This window comes from Entelurus aequoreus, linkage group LG16 (genome assembly GCF_033978785.1).
Source record: "Entelurus aequoreus isolate RoL-2023_Sb linkage group LG16, RoL_Eaeq_v1.1, whole genome shotgun sequence".
NCBI classification, from domain to species: Eukaryota; Metazoa; Chordata; class Actinopteri; order Syngnathiformes; family Syngnathidae; genus Entelurus; species Entelurus aequoreus.
This window is the reverse complement of record NC_084746.1, coordinates 43,580,478-43,602,590: the sequence shown is the minus strand read 5'-3', so window position 1 is coordinate 43,602,590 and position 22,113 is coordinate 43,580,478. Positions and strand designations below refer to the sequence as shown.

Genomic DNA, 22,113 nt, shown 5'->3' with positions numbered 1-22,113 from the left:
TAACTATTTATGAAGAGAACTGTTGTTTTTAGAAATCACTTGATAGATTGATTGAAACTTTTATTAGTAGATTGCACAGTACAGTACATATTCCGTACAATTGACCACTAAATGGTAACACCCGGATAAGTTTTTCAACTTGCTTAAGTCGGGGTCCACGTAAATCAATTCATGGTAATGTGATGTAAATTGTGTACAAAATGAGAACAGGAAGTGAACATAAAATATGTTAGTAATTACTATGAAGAGAAAATGAAGTAGAAGTAAATAATCTTTGCTTCTTTCTACTCTTTTTCAGACATGTAAAGAAAAATAGAAATATGTAAAATATATAATGTACCCCGCCTTCCGCCCGAATGCAGCTGAGATAGGCTCTAGCACCTCCCGCTACCCCAAAAGGGACAAGCGGTAGAAAATGGATGGATGGATGGATGGATCATGTTGAAACTGTATACATGTTGGAAATACACTTCAACCAACAAATGGACAAAACGTATGCAGTGTCTTTGTCCTTATTTACTGTATTTCTTTGCTGTCAGAATGTGCTGGTGAAGGTTCTAGAAGAAGGAAGGATGCCAGTGGAGAGCAGTAGCAGCGGTGTGGTCCGACAGGCCAAGCAGAAGAGGAAATCTCACAGTCTGTCTATAAAGAGAACCAACAGCACCGAGCAGGACCGCTTGGGCCTGCATAGAGACATGCTGGACGGCCAGGTAAGAGCCTTCTCCTCTTACCTCTTCTATTTTTGTTTCCCCCCCAACACCCCCCCCCACACACACACACACACACTTTTTTGTCCCTAAAAAGCTTTGAATATTAAAAAACGTCCTCGACCTACCGATAAATAGGTTTCTGTTCATTTAACCATAAGAACATCTGACAGTGTAACACAATTTGGCCTCTGTGAGCTGACTATAGCCTGCCTGTAAGCCTAAGCCAATTAAAAGTCCATGCTCACTTGTGCAACAACATGGGAGCTCAGCACTACACTTATCAGTCCCTCCAGGATTTCAGGGGCTTTTTTGTGTTTGTTGTGGCCTAAAATGCCTGCATTTTTGCGGCATCATTTCAGAAAATTGTGGAAAAAGTTGCAATGTTTTAAAGTTTATTGTTTTGTCAATAACATTGAATAGACTTGTGATTTTATTAATTAGTTATCCATGATTCAAGTGTTTCTTGTAACCTTAATCTAAAAAATAGAGATGTCCGTAATGTCTTTTTTGCCATTATCCCGATATTGTGCAACTCCTAATTACCGATTCCAATATCAACCGATACCGATATATACAGTCGTGGAATTAACACATTATTATGCCTAATTTTGTTGTGATGCCCTGCTGGATGCATTAAACAATGTAACAAGGTTTTCCAAAATAAATAAACTCAAGTTATGGAAAAAAATGCCAACATGGCACTGCCATATTTATTATTGAAGTCACAAAGTGCTTTTTTTTTTTTTTAACATGCCTCAAAACAGCAGCTTGGAATTTGGGACATGCTCTCCCTGAGAGAGCATGAGGAGGTTGGGGTTGGGAGGGCGGGGGGGGGGGGGCTAGCGGGGGGTGTATATTGTAGTGTCCCGGAAGAGTTAGTGCTGCAAGGGGTTCTGGGTATTTGTTCTGTTGTGTTTATGTTGTGTTACGGTACGGATGTTCTCCCGAAATGTGTTTGTCATTCTTGTTTGGTGTGGGTTCACAGTGTGGCGCATATTTGTAACAGTGTTAAAGTTGTTTAAACGGCCACCCACAGTGTGACCTGTATTGCTGTTGACCAAGTATGCAAATTGCATTCACTTGTGTGTGTGAAAAGCCGTAGTTATTATGTGATTGGGCCGGCACGCAAACGCAGTGCCTTTAAGGTTTATTGGCGCTCTGTACTTCTCCCTACGTCCGTGTACCACTCCGTATAGCGGCGTTTTAAAAAGTCATGAATTGTACTTTTTGAAACCGATACCGATAATTTCCGATATTACATTTTAAAGCATTTATCGGCAGCCCAATATTATCGGACATCTCTACTAAAAAAGGAATTTAACAAAAAGTGGACAACAAATGCTGTATTAATGTTTTACTCATTTTATACTGCACAGGTTTAAAAGTGAACGCTAGATGGCAGTAAAAGCATGTTTTCAGACCTCATTGTCAAATGACTGTATTGTTGCAAGGATTTAAAATAATAGTACCAGCACCAAATGCTTCCTTATTGTCCGCTGTCTGCTCTGTCGTCCATAAGTTTTTGACATTCTCTGTGTTTGTTTTACGCTGGAAAAGCGTGGAAATAAAAAACATTTATTTATGTTCCAACTAGGGTTGTACGGTATACCAGTACTGGTATAGTATCGCTGTACTAACGAATCAAAAACGGTACTGTACTCTGTTTGAAAAGTAATGGTTCCCGGGCATGACGGCGCTTCGTCACGTCATGACATTGCTGGTTTTGCGAGCAGAGGAGCATTTTCGGCAGCGCGCAATCATGGAGTACTTACAAGCAGACACAGTGTGTAGACAGAAAAGGGAGAACGGACGCATTTTGGCCTAGAAACTAAAAATAAAGGTGAAGCTATCACACTGAAACACCCTCAAGAAGAAGTCCTTTAAAACATGGCTAGCTAGCTAGCGGCTAACGTCCATCCGCAGTCGCCAGTGTTTTAGCTACTTCTAAGTCTAATCCTCCCCTCCATGGCAACAAATAAAGTATGTTTCTTACAAGTATCATCCCTGCAGGACGAGGAATAGCTAAACATGCGTCACAATCTAATCAAACGCCATGGGTGGATCTACACCTAACAACCACTGTAATGATACCAAGTACAGGAGCGTATCTAGTCGATACTACTATGATTACATCGATATTTTTTATCGTCACACAATCTTTTTTCCTTTTTAAAAAATTCATATTATGTTTATTAACTCAGGAAATACGTCCCTGGACACATGAGGACTTTGAATATGACCAATGTACAATCCTGTAACTACTTGGTATCGGATCGATACCTACATTTGTGGCATCATCCATAACTAATGTAAAGTATCCAAACAACAGAAGAATAAGTGATTATTACATTTTAACAGAAGTGTAGATAGAACATGTTGAAACGGGGGAAAAAACAGATATTAACAGTAAATGAACAAGTGGATTAACAATAATTGTTTACAGCTTGCCTCATCATTTTGACAAAATAATAGAATGATAAATGACACAATACGTTACTGCATATGTCAGCAGACAAATTAGGGGCCTTTGTTTGCTTACTTACTACTAAAAGACAAGTTGTCTAGTATGTTCACTATTTTATTTAAGGACAAAATTGTTATTCGATTAATAGGAAACATATGTTTAATGTACCATAGGTTTTTTTGTTAAAATAAAGCCAATAATGCCATTTTTTTGTGGTCCCCCTTTTTTAGAAAAGTACCGAAAAGTATAGAAAAGTATCGAAATACATGTTGGTACCGGTACCAGTACTAAAATATTGGTATCAGGACAACCCTAGTTCCAACACATTTTCCTCTGCATGTTAAGAGCATTAGTGAACTGTTGAGAGATACCTATAGCGGTGATTTTTGTTGGTAAATGAGAGACGGTAAGAGATTATCATCACACTTAAGCATCTCTAACATGTAAATGCTGCCTTTGCTAGGTCAGCATTGCAAATGAAAATATGTTCTTAATTTCCTTCACTGGATAAATGAATGTTGAGTGAATATATAAATCCATGTAAACCATGAAGTTTGGAGGCCGATGTGTTGCTAAATGTTCATATTCGACATCACCCAAAAGGCTTGATGGTAACCAGAGGAAGCGCTGAACTATGCAGGAGGATGACAATTGTGCCGTTTGATGAATAAAAAGTTAATCAATTGTTACACATTTCTGTTCTTGCTTTGTCTACACAAGAAACAAACATATGTTTTAAATAGATAGTTGACTGCCGCTCAGAGACAAATTCGATTAACAAAAATTACGCTGATTAGCTAAAATGTGAAAAGAAGCTGCGGACATTGGACAGAGTTGCGAGGTCGCTCATGTTTTGCGGGGAATTTGCACGATCGCTACATCGCAAAATTCTGGAGGGACTGATTTATTCCACCATTACTGTCAAGTCATTATTTCACAATCACTATGAAGACAACCAAGTTGTTGTACTTTACAATCATTATTCCCACAACATAATTCAATAACAAATACAACCGATCAGTACCTGTGTCTACATGACCTGATGTCAGAATTGAGCGTTGTCGGCGCCTCTTCTCCTGACTTTTGTTTTTTTATCACTCTGGTCCCTTTTTGGTTTCAGTCGTGTGATAATCTGGAATGTTTGGCCAGAAAAGAGGTGAGTTTCAGGTGTTTGTGAGTGTTCCAAGTAGTTTTTTTATTACTAGCCATAGCTCTGGTGCTGTTGTGTATGTTTATTTAGAGACAAGCTCACATGTTTGGTCCTTTGTGTGTTTGTCTCCTATACCCTTTTTTAGGGATGTAACAATATGAAAATGTCATCACGGTTTTCATTATTATTATCGCGGCATTGTTGAATGTGCTTAAAAAGTTAGTACTCATACAAATACTGTAATCTTTTGACCAATTTAGTTTTTCTTTTTACATCACAATGAAAATAAATAGACACACAGTTAAGAAAACCCATTGTTTTGCATGTTTTGTGTTTCTTATGTTTCACTGATAGTGTTTTAATCTCAGTATTTTCTGTTTTAATGGCTAAGCTTTTATTGTTTTAAATATTGGTTTGTACTGTAGCACTTTAAGATGTATTTAAATGAAAAATTATTGTTATTATTGTTATTATTTATTATTTGTGGCGGGCTTTTGGCATCCTACTCTGTTCAGCGGTCCTTAAACACACCATAAAAACATCTCCATCTTGTATTCCTCTTGACTATTGAACGATCACTGATCTAAGAAAGCACAGCTTTTAGGTTCAGTGTGCAAAAATTACATACTCTATCTTAGTTGCTCAAACAGCATAAGCTTAAGTTTAGATTGGGGTATGTCATTTCTTAATGCTGAAAGACGTTAATCTCTCTTATTTTCATGTTAGCATTTAAGCTATTGAGTTGACTGCAGTTACCCCATGAGTTTATCCAAGTGCAGTTTATCAGTTTTGATCATTTTAATCAAAAACAGTAATACTGACCGTCAGGAGTTTTATCACGGTTATTATTAATATAGTTTGTCGTTACACCCCTACCCTTTTTACTGAAAAGCTTTCTTTTTTAAAAAGTAAGGTGTTACATTCATAAATTGACTTAGTCCAAAAGGCCTAGATCTGAGGTGAAACATCTTCAAAGACAAACTGAACAATCCAGTTGTGATCGATTGAATGCCCTGAGTACACAATGACCTGTATTAATGAGAACCTCCATAGACATTCAAAAGATGACATCGCTTTTACTGAAGTGCTCGCCGGCCAAAAAGCTCTCATCTTCTGAATGCTAACAGCACACTTCACTGACCTCATACATAAAGAAAGAAAGACACACAGCAGCAACATACAAACTATTATGACTCATCATTTTAAACTAGTACCGTGTCTCTGACCCAATAGATCTGACCAACCAGCGCCATACGGTTCACCTAAGTTGTAGATGTTCTATTTCACATGTCAAATGGTGCTGTCTGCAGTCAGTGAGTTCAAAATACCTTCGTGTGACATTTAGGTGTTTGTCTCTTGTTCTCCCTGCAGGACTCCAAACTGCCTTTGTCTCTGAAGACCAACCTGATGGATCTGTTCAGCCAGATCGAAAGAGAGTTTGAGAGCCTTTACATCGAGAACATCGAGCGTAAGTCAGGACTGTGTAACACGAAATGATGATACAATGTATTTCGAAGCTTCAATATGGGTTTTCATTAGTATTAGTATCCCTTGCTAGCCTCCCAATGAACTGGTCTTTCACATTATGATATCGGGACCTGGGGTGGACCACTCCTTATGCATCAGTCGGTGACGTCTCGGTGCCCCGACTTGTCTACATGCAAGAGTATCCCCCTGCTGGCCCCACTATGAACTACACTCTCACACTATTAACCATATCCACTCGGCATCTATTGCACCGGTCACCCGGGGGACACATTTGCAGTCCCTTCCAAGGTTTCTCATTGTGCCCATTGGGTTGAGTTTTTTCTTGCCCTGATGTGGGATCTGAGCCGAGGATGTCATGGTGGCTTGTGCAGCCCTTTGAGACATTTGTGATTAAGGGCTATATATAAGTACACTTTGATTAATTGATTGATAGTATTAAAGAAGGGTTTGCATACATACAAATGAAAGGACTGGGGGGCCACTTTGATACATTTTGTACATCAAAAGAAAATGTCAAATAAATCCATTGTAGGTCGATACAGTAAACCCTCGTTTATTGTGTCAGTGCAGATAATCACCTTTACACTCGTTTTACCCAGTGTAGTAGCCCTGACTGCATTCTGCTTGTGGGTACCGGGAGGATCGTCAAAGCGTGATTTTTCTGGCCAACGGACATTACGTGGAAATTAGGGCTGTCAAAGTTAATGGGTTTAGAACAAGTTAGCAATAATTTCCTGGACTTTTTGTGGAATTTTGCATATGATTCACAATCCTTAAGAGAGACAAGAACACATGTCTTTTTTTTAATGCAATCTAACTCTAAGTCAGTTTACAATGGAGTCAATGGGAGCCATGATGTCATTGAGTCTATTGAAATGAAATCCAATAAATAACCATCCAAAAAGTGTCAACAATACAATACCCCATTTACATTTTGTGACTTGAATATTAACCGAGTATTAGCGATATTGCTATAAACGCTAACGTTAAAGACCTACATTTAGAGAGGCAATTTCCTTATGCAAAATTAGTCAACTTTGACAGCCAACTTAGACCCAGAGATGGCGAGAAAGACACACGAAAGACGCTGGTTTGCACGCACCCTTTTTTTAACTATTTGCGAGGATTAACTAGGGATGTGCGTATCAATCCTGTGGTATCGATATATCGATACTCACACGCTACTCATTTGGCATCACTTTTCTGAAAAAAGTATTGATATAAACCAAAAAACGGCGTGTGGGGGGTGCAAGCATCACTTTCAGATGTTTTTGATGACTTACTTAACTTACTATGTGCTGGGACACCACTGTATACCTGGCAGAGTATAGAGCTGGCCCAGTCACGTGACAGGAGACAGCGAATGAACGTCGTCAACGTGCAACACACACACAGCCAGCCGACAGCGATGCAGCCAGGCATATCCAGTGTTGTCCAATTGTTGACTTAAAACAGGCATTGTTTTTGTTTTTTTAGTAATGTTTACTGAATATTTTTGTTTAAATGATTATCCTAAATTCAAATAATTTCCACACGGGGGAATTTACTGTTAGTTGAAAATTGCTTGAGTATTTAAAACAAGATAAGAAAGAGATACAATTTGGAGATTCTTCATCTTTGCATTACAGTTTTATTTTTTTCCAAGAAAATCTTGAATATATGATTGAATGTGATTTTGGTTTTAATCTAGAACATGATTTCTTACATTTCGAAAACATTAGCCTATTTCATATTTCATTAATTGCTAATTATATCACAAACTTTAAAAAATAACTGCAGCTTCTTGCAATTCGGATTTGACTGTTAATTGGAAAGCCCTAATATTTAATTATTATTATATATAATATATAGTTATTATTATATATAATATTAAATTAATTTTTCATATTTATGTTATTTATTTTAATTTTACTTTTATTATATATTGACCATAACAACTGTGGTATAAATGGTCTGTATTTGTCTTGTGATTTGTCTTAAATAATAACAATAGTAATAATATTTTTGACTGACAAAAAAATTGCCAATAAGATATTATTGGTATCGGTATCGGTATCGATGAAAATGCAAGAAAAAGTATCGGTATCGTATCGAATCCTAAAAGTGTGGTATCGCCCATCCCTAGGATTAACCCTTAACCCGGAAACGGAAGTCCGGCTTTGTGAATGTTATTGATTGCCACAAAATAATACTAGAAAATAGGACAAATGCTGCACAGTAATACATATAAGACATAAATAAGACTTAAATTAACTTGAATATTCTTAAATAAAGTTTCCAAAAAATCTGTGATATAGGGAATTTGCAATATTTGAAGCGCAAAGTAGCGAGAGATGACAGGTTATATAAAATACGACTAATACATTTAAGACATAAATAAGACTGAATTTACACCAAAATATTTAAGATCTGCTTAGAAAAAACAAACAACCATGATAGAGTGAAGCTGCAAAATTTGAAATGCAATGTGACAGGACTTGTAGGCTATCTGAACTAAACATTTAAGATGTGTGTTGTAGTTGACAAAGCAAATTAGTTTAATATCTCATATAGTTCATTAAAAATGAATTCAATGTAGGAGCCAATAAAAAAACTGCTCTTTGTTGAAAAAGACCCATCGGCTAAATACCCGTTTTAGCCAATGGCAGCATGTTCTCCTACTAAACTGTCCAACTGTTTGTTGTGTTTGACTGACAGTTCGCAGAGAGATCGAGACGCTGAACGATCGCTTGACTGCAGACGGTCAGACTCTAGAAGGCGCAGACTTGGCCAAAGGAGCCCTGAAAACAAAAAGTCAGTCACAGCCCAGCTTAAGAATGCACATCCATGTGACCATGAATGATAAATGTGTTTTCACGGCCCCGCTGTGCCCACAGCGAGTCACAGCACCAGTCAGCTGTCACAGAAACTCAAGACCACCTACAAGGCCTCCACTAGCAAGGTACACTCATTTACTTAAGTCTCACTAACCTTGTTGTACAAATTGACAAAATGTTAGGAACACCTTCTATAATGTGGAAGGTAAAAAAAAGGTTGGGTAAGTGTGTTGGAGTGACGGGACTACCCATTGTGGACATTCACGAGAACAATCCTTTGTCGCCTCTCTGCTCGTAGCCGCGTTCAAACTCTTGCCACGCCACTATGAGCGGCGCCCGCAACTTCAGCGTAAGCGGCTGGGAGTTGTGGGGCGGAGACTCATGGGTAACTTGTTGATTTCTCACCCCTCCTTCCCCCGCCCTCCACCTCCCTATGTGCCACTATGCATGAACAGCCCAGCCGGGGGGTGGACACGCCCTCCTCCGGAGGCTTGGTCATTCAAATGTAGGAGACTCTGTTGTGTGTGTTGTGATCGACCAACTGACTCATCTCCTTTGCACTAATCAAACCCTTATGTTGCTTGTCCTCATACTGGCATACTGCCCTACGCCAGCTAATGTATACCGAACAAAAATATAAACGCAATACTTTTGTTTTGTCTGGGTGGGTTGTCTCAGACGATCATGGAGGTGCACCTGCTGGACGTGGAGGTCCTGGGCTGTTGTGGTTACATGTGGTCAGCGTTTGTGAGGCTGGTTGATTGTACTGCCAGATTCTGTGAATTGCCTTTGGAGACGGCTTAGGGTAGATAAATGAACATTCAATTCACGGGCAACAGCTTTGGTGGACAATCATGCCGTCAGCATGCCAACTGCACACTCCTTCAAAATGTGCGACATCTGTGGCATCTAAATGGCCTTTTATTGTGGGCAGTTTAAGGCACACCTGTGCAATAATCAAGCTGTTTAACCCTCCTATTGTCCTTGGGGTCAATGTGACCCCAAGGCATTTTGAGAGTCTCTAAAAAGATGGTTGTCATTAGTTTTTCTTCCTAATATTTCATGACTTTTCCTAATCCATCAGGGAGACACAGAAAAATATAAAATCAACTGCATGATTGTTTCTCATTTCTCTGTACACATTTTGACCACGCCATCGTTCCTCAGGGGTCATATAGACCCCAGGATTGGAAAGCACTATAAGTCTTTGTGTGTTAGAGTGAGACACATGATCCAATTGACTTTTTTGTGCTCCCAAGTGATCTGAACACAGAGAATTCAATTGTGAGTTGATCTGACCATCATACACTGAATTATTGTTGGTTTAATATCGTTTGGCAGCCATTTTGACAGTTTTCCATAGATATTTCGGCACATTGCACCCCCCCCCCACCAAATACCCCCCAGTGGGAAATTACTTATGTGTGCTCCTAAGTCCCCTGAACACAAAGAAACAAATAGTGAGTCAATCCAACCATCATAGACCGAGTTATTGCAGTTTGAATACTGTTAGGCTTGGTCTTGAATGTGACCAAAAGTGATTTTCGTAATTTCTGAACGTACAAATACATATAAACTCAGTTTTCCATATAAGTGTCACACAAGAAATGAAATGGAACAATCACTGTGAGTTTATCTGACTATTACATGCTGAACTAGTGTGGTTTGAGTAGCGTTTGGTGGCCATTTTAGCGTTTTTCTACCTCGAACATCCCAGTAGGAAACCATTTATTTGTGCTCCTAAGTCCCCTGAACACAGAAAAAAGCAGTGAGTAGATCTTTATTAGTAATTGATGCAGAAACCACTGAGATAAATGGTCTTGAAAATAAATTTATAATTTATACTCTGTCGGAATGGCGGGATGTCGGAACAGTTCAAACATTCCGTTCCCGCGCCGTGTGAGAACAGGAGGAGGGGAGGGGGGAGGAGCAAACATATAAAAGCACTCGCATAGCAGCCTTCTAAACCATTTCTCTGCTGCTGTCTCTGCTGCTGTTTGTGATATACTCTCTCTCTCTCTCTCTTGTTTCGAGTTTGCCTTCTAAACCATTTCTCTGCTGCTGTTTGTGATATACTCTCTCTCTCTCTCTTGTTTCGAGTTTGCCTTCTAAAACATTTCTCTGCTGCTGTTTGTGATATACTCTCTCTCTCTCTCTCTCTTGTTTTGAGTTTGATGATGCCAAACCACAAGACGTTCTCTGTCCAGGAGGTTTTGGATCAGGTTTTTAGTGAAGAGGTAGACATAGAGGAAAATGTGTCTGAAATCGAAGACAATGTTGTGGAAGACCCTGATTATGGGGCATCGTCCTCTGATGAGGATGAGACCCTTGATGCTGAAGTTCCTGTCAACACTGGAACACCAGCAGACATTTTCCTGTCCAAAAATGGAAAGTTGTCGTGGTCCCCTGCCCCACGTCAACGGCAGGGTAGACTTAGCGCTGGTAATGTCATCAAAATGGTTCCAGGCCCAACCCGATATGCGATTAGCCGTGTCCAAGACATAAAATCTGCATTTGAGCTCCTCATGACACCATCAATTGAGAACCATGTACTCTTGATGACCAATTTAGAGGGGAGTCGTGTGTTTGGGGACAGTTGGAAGCCGATCGATGCAATTGACTTGCAGGCATACATCGGGTTGCTCATTTTGGGGGGCGTGTACAAGTCCAAAGGCGAGGCAGCAGAAAGCCTGTGGAATAAAGAGACTGGAAGGGCCATCTTCCCAGCCACCATGTCTCTGAAGAAATTCCATATTATGTCTCGTGTCCTACGGTTCGATGACAGAGAGAAAAGACAGGGCCGGAGAGAACATGACAAGCTGGCAGCTATCCGGGATGTATGGGACAAGTGGGTTCAGCAACTGCCATTGCTTTACAACCCAGGCCCCCATGTGACTGTGGATGAATGTCTGGTGGCGTTTCGTGGCCGCTGTCCATTTAGACAGTACATCCCGAGTAAACCAGCCAAATACGGCATTAAAATATGGGCAGCATGTGATGCCCAGTCGAGCTATGCCTGGAATATGCAGGTCTACACCGGCAAAGCCCCTGGGGAAGCACCTGAAAAAAATCAGGGCATGAGGGTTGTCCTGGACATGGCTGAGGGACTGGAGGGGCACAATATAACGTGCGACAACTTCTTCACCTCCTATGCCCTTGGTGAAGAACTCGCAAAGCGGAAAGTCACCATGCTGGGGACAGTCCGCAAGAACAAGCCAGAGCTTCCCTCTGAGCTTGTTGCAATCAAGAACAGACAGGCTACATCCTCAGTGTTTGCCTTCACTGAGAACGCCACAGCTGTTTCGTATTGCCCCAAGAAAGGGAAGAACGTTGTGCTCATGAGTACGATGCACAAGGATGCCCAGCTCAGCACCAGGGAGGACAAGAAGCCACAAATGGTGTTGGACTACAATGCCACAAAGGGTGGTGTTGACAACCTGGATAAAGTCACAGGCACGTACAGCTGCCGACGCATGACTGCACGATGGCCCCTTGTTGTATTCTTCAACATCATCGATGTGAGTGCCTACAACGCTTTTGTGCTTTGGAGGGAGATCAGTGAAGGCTGGAACAGCGAAAAGCTGTACCGGAGGAGGCTGTTCCTGGAACAGCTGGGGTACGCGCTGGTGCAACCCCAAATTGCACGAAGAGTTGTCCTACCAAGAGCCTCAGCGGCTGCTGTGGTGATAGTGGAGGATGTTCAGAGGGAGGCACACACCTCCAATCCTCCAGTGGCCAGAGGGCAAAAACGAGGCAGGTGCCAGATCTGTTCCACTAGGAACGATAACAAGACAACTAATACATGTGGGGGATGTGGCAAATACATCTGCAAGGAGCACATCCGTTGTGGATCATGTGCCCAGTAGTGCTTTACCCTTTCTTGGAGAGTGGGGGATGAATATTGCCATTTTTCATTTGTTTTACATTTCTTGAGAGAGGTAGACTCTAGGCTACTTTTTGCAGTCTGTGAAAAAATAGGAGTGGCAGACTTTTACAGTATTTTAGTTTTTTTGAAATAAGACAATATTTTTGGTAAATAGCCTACTGTCTTGTTATTTTTTTCTTCAAATATGGACACTCCAAATGGCCGGCCAATGGTCAGATATTTGTTGTTGTTGAAAAAAAACAAAACAAAAAAAAAAAAATACAAAATATAAAGAGTAATAAAAAAACTTCCCCCATTGAGGATTGCCACCTTATCCTGGTCAGAGGGTTTGTGCTTGACCCTTTCTTGGAGAGTGAGACGAATATTGTTATTTTCAAATGGACACTCCAAATGGCCAACGGTCAGATATTTGTTGTTGTTGAAAAAAAAAAAAAAGAAAAAAAAAAAGAAAAAAAAAAAAAGTTATAAAAAACTTCCCCCTGGAGGATTGCCACCTTATCGTGGTCAGGGGGTTTGCGTGCTTCCATGACCCTAAGTGCTATAGCTGGTCTTAGGGTAGAAGCCTGACTAAGTGCAATCTAAATGGCAAAAAACAACAACAACAACAACACCATACAATTAATACAATTCGGTCACATTCAATGATGGCCGCCTAACAGTATTCAAACTGCGATAACTCGGTCTAAGATGGTTGGATTGACTCACAATTTGTTTCTTTGTGTTCAGGGGACCTAGGAGCACAAATAAGTGGTTTACCACTGGGAGGTTATCTAGGGGGGGGGGCGTAGTGTGCCAAAAAATCAATAAAAAACGGTCAAATTTGACACCAAACGGTATTCAAACAACAATAATTCAGTGTATGATGGTCAGATCGACTCAGAGTTGACTTCTCTGTGTTCAGAAGACTTGGGAGCACAAAAAAGTAAATTGGATCATGTGTCTTACTCCCACACACAACAACTTATAGAGCTTTACATCTCTGGGGTCTATGTGACCCCTGAGGAACGATGGTGTAGGCAAAAATCGAGGTCAATAGGAGGGTTAATCAGCATCATAATATGCCACACCTGTGAGGTGGGATGGATTATCTTAGCAAAGAAGAAATGCTCACTAACACAAATTTAGACTGATTTGTGAACAATATTTGAGAGGAATAGATATTTTGTGTTTATAGTAAAAAAATGTAAATCTTTGATTTCAACTCATGAAAAGTGGGAGCAAAAACTAAAGTGTTGCATTTATATTTTTGTTTAGTGTGCATTCTTCTGGTACATTTTAGGTAGCTGCTTTAAATTCACAGCGATCGAGTGTGCCGCCTGCATCACTGATACACAACATCTTGCCTGCCTAGCGCCAGAAACTGAAGCGTCGGTCACACAATGTACAGCAGGACTATTCACCTGGCAACCTGGGTCCAATTCCATGAGTTCAGCTCAAAACTCGGGAGAGACTTTAACATTTTTGCTGTTACGTTGGCACATGCTAACAGGCGGAGTGACCCCAAGATGCAGAGATGGTAGGCGGCGTGACCTTAGGATGCAGAGGTGGCAGGCAACATGGTCCATTTATTAGGTACAAAAGCAGGAAGGACCCGTGTGACATCAGCTATAGATTACAGATGAGCAAAAATCTGAGCAGGATGAGGCAAAACACAAAAAGGCACACCAGAACAACAATGAACCAGCATGGTCAGGAATGCGACGGTGACAGAAAAACCCCCTTCCGATTGGCAATCAGGGGCAGGTTAGCCTCCTAATTACCAACCAGGAACAGGTGAGAACAGCTCTAGAAGCAGTGGTAAAGACACTGCACGACAAACCTAAAGCAGGAAGTGGAATAAAAATACGAGTGCTGAATAGGAATTACAATTAAACACAGGAAAATCAGGACAAAAGTCCTCAACAGTAATGATGCATCATGACATAACAGCAAATTGAATACAATACAAATACTATTGTGTAGAGGAACTTGGATCAATGTAAACACATTGGCAGATCATTGTACTGGCATTTTAACCTCCTAAAGGCCAGCATCCACTACAGTAGACACTTGTGTTTTGCGTAACAGGGCCATCTGAAATGTGTAACTCTGACAAAAAGAAATAGACCAAAAACTAATGTCCACTACATAGAAGTATAGTTCTCCAAAGAAGAAAAATAGTGAATGGAGATGTCTCCAACTTATTGGAAATGTGGCCCCTTAGAACAATTGAGTTGAAGAGCCCTGCTGTGCAGTATGTTCACATGATTGGCCGACCCAGAAGGGCGAGGCAGGGAAGATGTGATGATGACCAATGGTGATTGTCATGCGTCCATGTAGGTTGTGTGGTGCGGCCTTGTGTGGCGCGGCCTTGTGCGGCGGCAACACTGCAGCGTCACACTGCTCGCTCTCTTTACTATCAGCAGCTTCTTTGTTAGGCGTAACAACACATGCTAATGCACATCAGCTTTTTCACTTCCATGGTGCTGTTTGTTGAAGTGACACATCATCCTTATCATCAAGCTAACCTTCCACAGTTTTCCACAGTGTGTGTGTGTGTGCGCATGTTTGTGTGTGCGTGTGTGTTACTTGGCATTCTTTTTAACACTTGAACACTTTCTTCCAGCTGGAACTTATTTAGCGGCCTGTGTCCAAAGCGAGCCAAGGGTCCCGTTTGTATCGTCCCCATCTTTAAAGTAAACAGCTCAAGTATTCGTCATTGATTAAAAAGCGTACTACCAAGATGTTGATATGACTGACAGTTGTTACCATATTGGACTTGTCTTTTCTGTTGCTCTTGTGTCCTCACAGTACTGCTCTTTATTACCTGCAATAACGCTGCCGTTGCTTCTTAGCCTTGGTGCACTACAAAAACCCTGCTCAGCAGCTCCTCACTGACCCTCATCCACTTCCTACTTGCAGGGTTCCTACACACGTCTATGAAATGCTAATCAGGATAATTATAGTGCATGTATTAAAGGGAGTATTGTTAAAGAATTTACAAAACTAACTGAGAAGCAATGTCCAATCATGGCAAATGTGGAGACTTGACGTCTCCTGAGCCGATGGTTTTTGGGTGTAGGAACCCTGCAGTCCCCTCGGTGTGTGCTAATTGTTAATGTACACGCTCTGCCTCTCAGATTGTGTCCAGTTTCAAAGCCACCACGTCCAGAGCTGTGTGTCACCTGCTCAGAGAGTATGTGGGCCACAGAGACGGTATCTGGGACCTCAGCGTGACCCGGACCCAGCCCACGGTGCTTGGTACTGCATCTGCAGGTACACACTTTGCTATTCTCTTACTTTTGACTTTGACTTGTTAGCAGTGTGTCTTGCTCCGCCCCTTTAGCCACCCTACCACTGTGCTTGCTACGTCGGCAGCAGGGTGCCAACAGTTGCGCTTGGTGCAAACGGGGCGTTCTGTAGTGTTCTTGATTGTCCCTAAGTCCTACTGTTGCATGTGTCCATCAGACCACACGGCCATGTTGTGGAGCATCGAGACGGGGAAATGTCTCCTCAAATATCTGGGCCATCAAGGATCAGGTAGCAATGTCTTTGTAAGAAGTCTCATTGTCAATGTGTAGTTTTCCTTGTTGGCTGATATCTTCCATGTCTTCAGTCAACTCCATCAAGTTCCACCCCACTGAACAGATGGCACTAACAGGTAATCGTCATCACTATAACTTACATCATGTCCAGAGTTTTTTTAGTATTATTTTATTGTGTATAAACGCTCTTCAGCATCTGGGGACCAGACAGCTCACATCTGGAGGTTCCTGGTGCAGCTGCCCACGCCGCAGCCTGTTGCAGACGTCAGCGTAAGCCTCACCGACATGTCGCCTTTTGTTTCGCCGTGCAATAACAAAACCTCCTGCAGCAACCCCCCTGCGACGACGACGTTGAGGTTTCCGACAAAGATGAGGCCGACGTGGAAGCTGACGGTCCCAGCGAATGCCCGTCCGTGCGCATGGCGTCCGTCACGTTGCGCAGTCACCAAGGCGTGGTCATTGCTGCTGATTGGCTGGTGGGGGGAAAGCAGGCGGTGACGGCCTCCTGGGACCGAGCCGCCAACCTTTACGACGTGGAGACATCGGAGCTGGTCCACTCGCTCATGGGTACCATGTTGTTGACGTACATGGTGCTGACGAGTGTTTGGAATGTGATGATGACTACGTTTGTGTGTCCAGGTCACGACCAGGAGCTGACGCACTGCTGCACCCATCCCACCCAGCGCCTGGTGGTCACCTCGTCCAGAGACACCACCTTCCGACTGTGGGACTTCAGAGACCCGTCCATCCACTCCGTCAACGTCTTCCAGGGACACACTGAGTTAGTTACACACACACAACTAAGTTTTTGTAGCTACTGTTAGTTTGCAATGCATAACATTTTGTGGTTAAGGTTAATATGTATGTGTTTGCATCCACGTGCAATAAGAATGTTCCTGTTTGCGTGTTAATGAGAATATTCCCAATATTGTTGCTATTGACTACACCAGGGGTCACCAACTTTTTTGAAACCAAGAGCTACTTCTTGGGTACTGATTAATGCGAAGGGCTACCAGTTTGATACACACTTAAATAAATTGCCAGAAATAGCCAATTTGCTCAATTTACCTTTAACTCTATGTTATTATTAATAATTAATGATATTTACACTTAATTGAACGGTTTAAAAGAGGAGAAAACACAAAAAAAATGACAATTAAATTTTGAAACATAGTTTATCTTCAATTTCGACTCTTTAAAATTCAAAATTCAACCGAAAAAAAGAAGAGAAAAACTAGCTAATTCGAATCTTTTTGAAAAAAATTTAAAAAGAATTTATGGAATATCATTAGTAATGTTTCCTAATTAAGATTAATTTTAGAATTTCGATGACATGTTTTAAATAGGTTAATCTGCACTTTGTTAGAATATAACAAATTGGACCAAGCTATATTTCTAACAAAGACAAATCATTATTTCTTCTACATTTTCCAGAACAAAAATTTTAAAAGAAATTCAAAAGACTTTGAAATAAGATTTAAATTTGATTCTACAGATTTTCTAGATTTGCCAGAATAATTTTTTTGCATTTTAATCATAATAAGTTTGAAGAAATATTTCACAAATATTCTTCGTCGAAAAAACAAGCTAAAATGAAGAATTAAATTAAAATGTATTTATTATTCTTTACAATTAAAATTTTTTTTTACTTGAACATTGATTTAAATTGTCAGGAAATAAGAGGAAGGAATTTAAAAGGTAAAAAGGTATATGTGTTTAAAAATCCTAAAATAATTTTTAAGGATGTATTTTTTCTGTAAAATTGTCTTTCTGAAAGTTATAAGAAGCAAACTAAAAAAAACAATGAATGTATTTAAACAAGTGAAGACCAAGTCTTTAAAATATTTTCTTGGATTTTCAAATTCTATTTGAGTTTTGTCTCTCTTAGAATTAAAAATGTCGAGCACAGCGAGACCAGCTTGCTAGTAAATAAATAAAATTAAAAAAATAGAGGCAGCTCACTGGTAAGTGCTGCTGTATGAGCTATTTTTAGAACAGGCCAGCAGGCTACTCATCTGGTCCTTACGGGCTACCTGGTGCCCGCGGGCACCGCGTTGGTGACCCCTGGACTACACCATGTTTTTTCCAGAAAAAATCCTTGCAAATATTAAATTACTACTTCCATTTTTGTGCCGTAAAAATAATGTGATAGTGCTGTATAGATTTTTAAGTCATTCTAAAATACATTTTCTGACCAGTGAAGTTACCTATTGCCCCCATCTTGTCCAAATCCTACCAAACTTGTCCCAGACATTTGTTCTGTCAAAAACAACATTTATGTTATTGACAGGGACAAGCAGTAGAAAATGGATGGATGGATGGATATGATGAGGTGGCGATTTGTCCAGTGTGTACCTGCCTTCCCCTCGAATGCAGCTGGAATAGGCTCCAGCCCCCCTGTAACGCCAAGAGGTTCAAGTGGTCGAAAATGAATGGATGTGTGGATAAATCAGTATTGGTCCACACATTACTATGACTGAATAATGATAAAATATTAATAACACAAAAACCATAATAGCACAAACGTCTGTCAGCATGCGCAATAACCATTTCATATTCCTCCATTTATGACTACAATATGTGGCCTAATATTGGACTTAGAACAGTCATATTAATAACCACAAACTCACCTATATTCTTTACAAGTAGTAGTGTGGTGTCTGAAGGCGTAAAAAATAGAATGGTAGACTTTTTAATAGCGCTGTCAAACTATACTTTTATCAGATTAATCACACCTTTGCATTTTGATTTTGCTGTAAATTACTTGTGTGCATAATTTAAAGTAACTTTAAGAAAGACCCTAATATTTTGACAAAAGAATGTCATACAGGAAAAAAAATTAAATGTTTTACTTGAATGCACGTCATTTATTTGTTCAAAATGTGCTGACATTTTTATTAAAAGTAAAGTCTGGGTGTACGTTTAAGTGAAATTTGCCAGCAAGCACAGCAGTCGAAGTCTCCTCACTCATCTTTGCACTGACGTATGCAGTGATCTGATCACTGATTGTATAGCAACCTGCTCTGGCCTTTAAGGTAAAGGAGTGTGTGTGGTCAAATTAAATCAATCTGTGTATATACAGTATTAATGTGATAATGTTTTGTGATTAATCGCATGTGTTCACTTTGACAGCCCTACTTTATATACGCATGGCGTGTTTATTGTCTGATTGAGCCTTAACCATCTTGGGACATTAAATTGTAATTATCATCAAGCCAAACAAAGGGCGTAAAACATTTTAGATTCATATTTTTTTTAATTTTTGCTCAATTTTCTCAAAAAACTATAAATAACAACAACAACAAAAAATCAAACATGCAATGTTTTTTTTTTTTTTTACCCTTTTAAAGCCAGTAAAGTAACTCCTTTTAATGCAAATGTATACTGAATTGACAACGGACATCTGTCATGCGATGATAAGCGATGCGTTGTGGAAGACGCAGGAGGTTGTCGTGATTTTAGGGATGCAGATGAATGACATAGCAGCGTAAAGTAAAAAGGAGTATTTATTAATTAAAGAAGCAAAAACAAAAGGCTAGCGCAGAAGGGAAGTGCTCTTAACGGCCAGACGATGACAGACAAAACAAAATGCTGGAACGCAGCAAAAACACTTACTATGAAATGTGGAGCAATTACCAAGTACAGTAGGAGCATACTATGGCGAAGCATGAAATAGATCGTCTGTAGTCACCAGATAACAGCAGAATCAACAAACTAAGTCCCGATAAAGAATGGTGGCTCACACTCAATTTAAATAGAACTGATTGCAAACCGAAAACAGGTGAAGGGAAATGCTCTGTGACAAAAGTGAAGCAGCCACGAGAAAACACTAACAAAACCGGAAGAGCCACCAAAATAAAAGCACAGGACAGGAACTAACACAAAACACCGGAGAACACCAACAAAAAGGGTACGGCCTGGTGTAACCAGCCGTGACAACATCATTAGTCAAAAGGCCTTCACATTTTTAAACAAATACAGGGCTGAATTTGATTTGAGCACAGAAAGTAAAATATGTATATATGCCTTTTGAAAAATGAAATACTTATATGTGCTCTTTAGCTTTGGGGTATTGTATATATTGGCCAGTGTATTGAATATCATTGAAAGTTTTGGACATTAGAATTGTTGTATTAAACATGGAAAAAAACATTTTAATAGATAAACACAACAAAAATGGTGGCCAAAAATACAGCAAACATTACCAAAAGGACAAAAAAAGTCAGCCTTTGTCCCCAGAGCGTTAAATGCTTGTAAAATGGGTACATACAAAAAAAAAACAAAGAAACTAATTGTTCTACATACCAGAAAATGAAATGATTAGAAATCAAACCCTTGTTAAATGGTTAACGGTATCAGTGATGACATCATCCACCACCATTCGTTAAAACCAGGAAATATCTGGCGGCTCCTTCCCAAATATTTTTGAAGGTGAACTGCTCAATCACATGCAAGTATCTTGCGACAAATGATGAACTTATACACACATCTAACTTACTACATATAACAAACTAAAGTTGTGTGTAGGATAACATGACATAAGTAAAATATGTCAATTATGAATCTAAAGTGACACGCAAGTCTCAAAAGTTTTCACAATATTTACAATATTATGTAGAGGAATATTGTGTTGATGTTGTGGTCATAGAAGACAGTTTACAGTCCTAAGTAGGGATGTCCGATAATATCGGACTGCCGATATTATCGGCCGATAAATGCTTTAAAATGTAATATCGGAAATTATCGGTATCGGTTTCATAATGATCTGTATCGGTTTCAAAAAGTAACATTTATGACTTTTTAAAATGCCGCTGTGTACACGGACGTAGGGAGGAGTTCAGAGCGCCAATAAACCTTAAAGGCACTGCCTTTGCGTGCTGGCCCAGTCACATAATATCTACGACGTTTCACAAACACAAGTGAATGCAATGCATACTTGGTCAACAGCCATACAGGTCACACTGAGGGTGGCCGTATAAACAACTTTAACACTGTTACAAATATGCGCCACACTGTGAAACCACACCAAACAAGAATGACAAACACATTTCGGGAGAACATCCGCACCGTAACACAACATAAACACAACAGAACAAATACCCAGAACCCCTTGCAGCACTAACTCTTCTGGGACGCTACAATATACACCCCCAGCTAACCCCCCCCCCACCTCAAAAAAGCCATTATCGGACATCTCTAGTCCTAAGCGGTCAATGTGTGTGGATTTATAAACTTTAACCATATAATCTTGCCTACGGCAGCACGGTGACGTCTGCCGTTTTCACTGTGGGGGACAACGTGGTGTCGGGGAGTGACGACCGCACAGTCAAAGTGTGGGACCTGAAAAACATGAGGTCGCCCATAGCAACCATCCGCACAGACTCTGCTGTCAACAGGTCTGTGAAAATGACTCACACTTATTAATTAATATTTAGATTTATTTGACTGTGTATGTGTATGGAAAGCTCCTCTGATGGATGTTACGTACAATGATAATGAACAGTGATGATGTAATGCTCCCTGTATGATGTTTGTATTGAATAGAATAGAATAGAATAAAAAAGTTAAAGTACCAATGATTGTCAGAAACCTCCAAAGACACGCACCTGGGGATAGGTTGATTGGCAACACTAAAAATTGGCCCTAGTGTGTGAATGTGAGTGTGAATGTTGTCTGTCTTTCTGTGTTGGCCCTGCGATGAAGTGGTGACTTGTCCAGGGTGTACCCCGCCTTCCGCCCGATTGTAGCTGAGATAGGCTCCAGCGCGACCCCAAAAGGGACAAGCGGTAGAAAATGGATGGATGGATGGATGGAATAGAAAGTACTTTATTGATCCCTGGGGGAAATTCAGCACCACAGTTCGCTCACAATAGACAATAATAAATATAAATAAATAAATAATAGAATATAATATACAATAATAATATTGTAGGCATCACTTAAAGCATTCTCTCTGCAGGATCAGCGTGTCGGTGAGTCAGAAGATCATCGCTCTCCCTCACGACAATCGGCAGGTCCGACTGTTCGACATGTCAGGAGTGCGACTGGCCCGTCTGCCCAGAAGCAACAGACAGG

At 40.3% G+C, this 22,113-nt stretch overlaps 1 protein-coding gene across 2 annotated transcripts in view; it reads left to right on the top strand.

The window, feature by feature from the left end:
• Positions 1 to 22,113, top strand: part of LOC133631059 (WD repeat-containing protein 37) — a 41,962-nt gene that overhangs the window by 1,598 nt on the left and 18,251 nt on the right. For both annotated transcript variants that reach the window (XM_062023071.1, XM_062023070.1), the window contains exons 2-13: positions 540 to 710; positions 5,696 to 5,792; positions 8,510 to 8,605; positions 8,689 to 8,753; positions 15,634 to 15,769; positions 15,962 to 16,033; positions 16,110 to 16,154; positions 16,232 to 16,308; positions 16,368 to 16,605; positions 16,678 to 16,819; positions 21,300 to 21,434; positions 21,998 to 22,112. In XM_062023071.1, the coding sequence (XP_061879055.1) occupies positions 573 to 710; positions 5,696 to 5,792; positions 8,510 to 8,605; positions 8,689 to 8,753; positions 15,634 to 15,769; positions 15,962 to 16,033; positions 16,110 to 16,154; positions 16,232 to 16,308; positions 16,368 to 16,605; positions 16,678 to 16,819; positions 21,300 to 21,434; positions 21,998 to 22,112 (1,356 nt within the window). In that variant the 5' untranslated portion in view covers positions 540 to 572. The remainder of the gene's footprint in view (positions 1 to 539; positions 711 to 5,695; positions 5,793 to 8,509; positions 8,606 to 8,688; positions 8,754 to 15,633; positions 15,770 to 15,961; positions 16,034 to 16,109; positions 16,155 to 16,231; positions 16,309 to 16,367; positions 16,606 to 16,677; positions 16,820 to 21,299; positions 21,435 to 21,997; position 22,113) is intronic.